This window comes from Octopus sinensis, linkage group LG4 (genome assembly GCF_006345805.1).
Source record: "Octopus sinensis linkage group LG4, ASM634580v1, whole genome shotgun sequence".
Lineage (NCBI taxonomy): Eukaryota > Metazoa > Mollusca > Cephalopoda > Octopoda > Octopodidae > Octopus > Octopus sinensis.
In genome coordinates, this window is record NC_043000.1 from 32,744,133 (window position 1) to 32,750,806 (window position 6,674).

The window sequence follows — 6,674 nt, forward strand, 5'->3', positions numbered from 1 at the left end:
ATTCCACCACAACCGTTGATGCTGCTACCACAATGTCAGCATCATCTCCACTGTTATATCTCGTATCCGTTCGATCACCAACCATTTTCCCGTCACCTCATGTCTCCTGAGCACATTTTGCGGCACTTCTCTTTCCTCCGATCTTATCCAGCTGTTTCTCATATCTTCCTAGAATGATTTCTCCCTTCCTCCAGACATGATGCATTTTCTGTGACCGAGTCTATAGCCTATTCCCCCCCCCACTTTGTTTTATCTTCGCCACCCCTCCGGCTCGAAAACCTCCGCCTTCATCCAAAATGTCATCATCTTACGCAGTGATAATTTCTTCTCTGCCGCCAACCAATTCCTCTTTTGGCGACATAGAAAAACCTTTGATCTGCAAATCATTTTTAGAGAGAATTTTTTAAACATCGGACATAACAACATCGGATCACATCGGTCCCTGGTTTGTCACTTTCATTCTTCTTGGTCGCACCTATTTGCACTTTTCTGCTTGTCATGACGTTTTATGAATCTACCGCATCCCAATGTCACCGGGAACAACAGCTGATCATTCGCCTAAGCACCAAACCGAACAGGGAATAGTAATCACTTTATTTGCCTCAAACCATTTACGTAGCATTATATACGCACCTACGCACACCTACCTGCACATACACTCGCACAACACACTGCTCTGCACACACATACACATCCATGCACATAGAGAATACAAATTCTCACATAGACATATGACATACTCTCTCTAGCTTTCTCTCTTTCGCACACACACACACGCACACACACACACACACACACACACACACACACACACACACACAGGTACAACCACTCTCAGACGTTGTTTCCCTTGATTAAAAATCCCTTCTGGTCGAAAAACACTCATCCATGTTATCCACTTCCGTCCAACCTTTTATCAATTTAAGCCTTGAACTGTTTATTGTAAAACATCGTTTCCATGCAACTCTCTGCTCTTCTTATTTTTTTTTGTTTTCTTTTTCTTGGTGAGGAACTATAGACCGAAACGTTAAGCCTTACTTTATATCTTCCTTACATCGTGAAATTTATCTTATTTTTGAAATTTTCATTGTTTTTTTGTTTCTGAAACCTTTAGAATATGCGCACGCGTATGTATGTGTATATATATGTCTGTCTGTATGTATGCATGCATGTATGCATGCATGTATGTATGTATGTATGTATGTATGTATGTATGTATGTATGTATGTATGTATGTATGTATGTATGTATGTATGTATGTATGTATGTATGTATGTATGTATGAGATATTTGTATTCCACTGAAGTTTTAAATGGTATCTATTTTTTATTTGCAGTAGACTACTATCCAGCAATGAGAGATGAAGTGGCTAATCTTTACAAGAAAATCCACCCTTGGTCATACATCCCGTGGAACATCATCGATTTACCTTTTCTCTACAAGGAACCGCCGCAGAAAACGTTACCTGATTTTTCAAGTGATGAAATATATTTCGATGTCGGTCTCGGCAAAAGAGGTTCACCTTTCTCTCTTGACATTGCAAAGAGACGTGAAAAGCCGCTTTTGACTAAAGGATTGCTTCTAAAGAAACTAGAATTGCTTGCACAAAGAGCTCACCACCTCGAACTTCCTGAAGATAATGATAAGAGAAGACAAAGTCTTGCACATTCATAGGGAAATATTTCGAAAGGAAAATAGAAAAATAAAACTATGATATTTAACAGAAAAAAAATGATAACGATTTAAATGTATTGATAGTGACGTGTGAAAAATAAGTTAATCGATATGTTTTTGGGAAGTTGAACGATAAATTAAGTTTTGTAAATAAATGATAAACTAACTAAACAGCCATTATCGCACTTTATTAAAATGAGAGACGGAAACAGGGTTGTTGTTGCAGTTGTTGTTTTTGTTATATAAATTGGTGGTGATGATATTGTTGTTGTTTCTCACAAACCGTATTTCTGTTGTACAGATGTATGACACTTGTATGACACTTTACACACTTGTATGACACTTTACACCCATTAGGCCATAAATGACACCATGGAAGCGCAGAAGGCTTGTGTTGCTGCGTCTTTGCGCGTTGTTAGCTGCGGGAACCGAGCCGTCGTTCACAGTCACTAACAACTTGTTCTTATATTTTATCAGCGAATGGTACATTTGCTGATGTTGGCAAAGTGCTGTCAAGCTGGAATTAAATAATCAGAGGCTCACTAAGCAGTGATAAATGAAATATAAGGTGCATACAATCATGTTTAATACGTTCGAGCACACTCGGATATGGAAAGACACCTACGATCCGATGACGTCATGCATGACCCAATGGTGTGTTTCTCACACATATTGACTGTATGGAGAATTTTTCTCTCGAGACAATTTCTGCAGTGTAGTCCTTTTCAAGTCCGAGTGTACACGAATATATTAAATATGGCCGTACACACCTATATTTCATTTAATGCTGCTTCATGTGTCTCTAATTAATTGATACTTTTGTTGTAGTTTTTGTTGTTGCTGTTGTTGTTCTTCATATATTTGCTTCTTTTTTTTTAAACTTTAATTGCTCTCAACTTTTTCTTTCTTTTGTAAAAAGATTTCAGCTCCGCATATCAAGACGATGATGCACGCATCAATTTTAACGATATATAAACTGTATTTCCTCCTGGTATTGATTAAACAACACCAACTGAGTCGCCTCGTATTAAGGAAGACAGCACAGATGGGCATTGCATACGATGCCGCAATATAGAAAATATGGTTGAGTGGAAACGTATAACTTGGACTCTTTGTTACTGGACGTGACACTTTCAGCTCTCCAGTAACAAAGAGTGCAAGCTATACTTCACTCAGCCATACTTGAGGATTGTTCATTTCTCTTCACATCTGAAAGTCTTTAGCATGCACCGTTCAGTAACATAAATTGGCTGTTATGAGACTAAATTTATATTACATAAATAAATGTGTGAGTGTGTAAATACATACATACATACAACCACACACACACACACACACACACACACACACACACACACACACACACACACACACACACACACAATTGACGGTATAAGTATAGACATTTAAGGCGGCAAGCTGGCAGAATCGTTAGCACGCCGGGCGAAGTGTGTAGCTGTATTTCGTCTGCCGTTACGTTCTGAGTTCAAATTCAGGCTCGATTAAATAAGTACCAGTTACGCACTGGGGTCGATAAAATCGACTTAACCCGTGTGTCTGTCCTTGTTTGTCCTCTCTGTGTTTAGCCCCTCGTGGGTAGTAAAGAAATAGATATAAGTATAGACATTAAGGTTATGACTTTTTCACAACCTACTAACCCTATGCTGTAATTCGATGAATAATTTTATAAAAATTAAGAAACTAACATTTATTTTGCTTTATTTGAAAAAAAAAAACGTCACCACCACTTAAGAAATCAATAACTACTTTTGACCCAAATCACGCAAAATTCCAGTAGGGGTGCATAACACCTGCTAAAGTTGTTACCAACTTTTGTGTACTGACTCAAATGCAATACAGAAAGAATTTATCTGAATTTTCAGCCTTCTAGTTGAAGTTTCGGAGTTATGGGCTTTTTAAACTATAATCATTATGTGGATTCACACTTCAGTATTTCCTCAGCCTAAATCCTTGCAAACGCATGGAAGATGTGGAATAAAAGTGTATTTATACATTTTAAAAGATTATTGAATTGAAATTGCTCTGTGCAAAGGTTCAAAACTATACTATTTTAAGACAGAGGCCACTACAAGCATTCGATAACTAACAAAATTAAAAACAATACATATTTTAAATTGTATAGGTTTAATTCCAATTTTGAATAACTGTATAAGAAAAAGGGTACTTAATGTTAAATTTTTTAACATAACAAAGAATTAATATGCTTTGTTAGATAAAATAAATCGAAGCTGAGGTTTCTCCTTGTTTTCAAAAACATCATAAAGATCTTGAAGGCACTTGATTGCCCATTCTGCACTCTGATTTGTTCTGGGAATTTCCAGTTTTGATGGTTCTCGACTCCAAAAGTTTTTTACTGAGTTCAGTGCTTTTTTATAAACTTGCAGGCTGCCACATAACTTCTGATAATCATGTTCATTGAACATTTGGTCAGTAAACCAAAAATCTGCCCAGCTGTAAGAGATGAATCGACAAACATTGAGAAGTAAAATTCTTTTCTGTGGTAGAAGAATAAATGCCAAAAGAGCTAGTATTGCTCGAGAATTCCATCTTGCATTACTTATGTTGGGTATTTTTTAAAACTTTACAGTAGGAAATTTTCCAGTTTCTTCAAAGAAACTAAAAATTCTGGTCAAATGAAATAGAAATTTCATGTCATCTCGCCATCCTTCTGATTCAGTAATTTTTTCTTCGCCATTGTTGAAATTAGCCTGAAATTTCTCGTAATTACTTAGAAAGCTCTGGGATGGATGTATATTCAATATTGGAAGATGACTTTTTTTTCTCCAAGTTCGTTATCCATTACAACACAAAGAACTTTATCAAGGATATGATGCTGACAACCAATAAATTTTGCGTTTCTTCAGAACCCTTTTGAGCAGACAGTCTTTGCAACTGAATGACAATGCCATTTCTTTTCCCAGTGTTCACACTCGTTGTATCAGCGACAATCATCTTTAAAACAGCTGTTATTCATTTCACAACAGTATCGGATTTTCCGTTTGGTAATTGGAGAGCTTCTAACTTAACTTCTCCCTGTTCATTCTTTTAAACTAGCACTTGGTATTCTTGGTCATCAATACCTTTACCAGCAAAATACAATGACTGTAATTATTGGGGCACTGAGATATATAACTGTTGTAGAGGAAATGGTACACCCCTCCTACGGGACAAGTGTACCAGCCACCATAAAGTGAGACAACGTCAACCAGTACGCGGAGTCGTGTGTCAGTCATTGTATGAGTTCTCAGTCGGTGTTAAGTGTCAGTTAAGTGTTATAGTCGAGTTTGAGTCACAGTCAAGGTAGACGGTTCAAATTCGGTGTCTTGCAGAGCTGTCAGCGAAAGCACGATAGACAAAGCGATATATTACCATTCCGGTATAGAAGAGATACACTGTGTCTGATACCAAGAAAATATCTTGGCTACTGGAGCAGATAGGACAGCTACAGTCACAACGGTGGGCACACCTTACAGATGTGGAAAACACCACGTCATAACAGTAACACATGCCTAAATACCAATCTTGAGAAATTAGGCTTCTCAAAACCAGAATAGAGAAAGTTGATTCGAAAACTACAAATCCAATCCATCACTGGAACTATAAAAATCTGTAATACTTTCCGGAAGTTTATCATTTAAATATATTTGAGTATGTCTAGATATGCAACTATAATGCATGAGAATACATACATAAAGCAAAACATACAAATCTGCACACACACACATATACATACATACATACATACATACATACATACATACATACATACATACATACATACATACATACATACATACATACATACATACATACATACTATTGATGGTGTTGAAGTTCCAATGAAGGAACCTTGGGTCTAGGTTAGAAACTGGTTCTTTCTTTATTGGCAAGAAATCTTGAAATAAAAATGAATAATGACATACATATATATACATAAATATACATACATATGCATGCATATATACAAACGTACATATGCCAGAACAAAAGTGTGTGTAGAAGTGAGAGGGATTTGCGGACGAAGATATTAACTAATTAAAAATTTCTTGCATTCCTAAACAAAATAGACTTCTTCCGATCCTGTTCGTGTAAGAATCTACTAAACGCAGACAAAAAGCTGGTTGTAAGTAAATGTTAAAATATGTAACTGATCATAATTTACATCATCAATCCCTGTAAAATTTCACAAAACTGTTTGTGAGTTGTGGTTATAATAAAACATTACATCTACAACAGTGAAGACTAATAAAATTGATTACACGGTATCAATAATAAATGTGTGCATAATGTATTATGGTACCGTACATACATATCTTTTTCGTTTACAAAGTCGATTTAATAATTTGAGTTGCAATTCTTACGTATTTTCTAGTTTATAAGGTCAATATATACAAATGTATATTACTGTGAAAAAACATAATATACGTGTTTTTGAATTGTTAACATTATTAACAAATATGATTTCACATTCAGATTCAAGTATCGCACATTCTAAGACTGCCGATTTAGTTTTATCGAAACTAGATCAAGAGCTAATGTTTTACTAATAGTTAAGTGGGGAGCGAAGTAAAGGCATATGGATCGTGTCTGGATGTTAACAGACAGGAGCAAAAAAAAAAGAGAGAGTTTCACTTAAGTTTCGTTGCCTAAAATTCTAGTATTTATAATAGAGCAGACTAGCTAAGAAAATAGATACACCGTTCTAAAATTGGCTAAATTAATATAGGTCATTCATGATATATATTTCTTTACTACCCACAAGGGGCTAAACACAGAGGGGACACACAAGGACAGACAAACGGATTAAGTCGATTACATCGACCCCAGTGCGTAACTGGTACTTAATTTATCGACCCCGAAAGGATGGAAGGCAAAGTCGACCTCGGCGGAATTTGAACTCAGAACGTAACGGCAGACGAAATATGGCTACGCATTTCGCCCGGCGTGCTAACGATTCTGCCAGCTCGCCACCCTCCATT

General features: G+C 36.4%; 1 protein-coding gene across 2 annotated transcripts in view; it reads left to right on the plus strand.

Annotated features, from left to right (window-relative positions):
• The window catches only part of LOC115210315, a 36,111-nt gene extending 34,379 nt beyond the window's left edge, over positions 1-1,732 (plus strand). For both annotated transcript variants that reach the window (XM_036502660.1, XM_029778840.2), the window contains one exon: positions 1,337-1,732. In XM_036502660.1, the coding sequence (XP_036358553.1) occupies positions 1,337-1,674 (338 nt within the window). In that variant the 3' untranslated portion in view covers positions 1,675-1,732. The remainder of the gene's footprint in view (positions 1-1,336) is intronic.
• Positions 1,733-6,674: the final 4,942 nt, after the last annotated feature.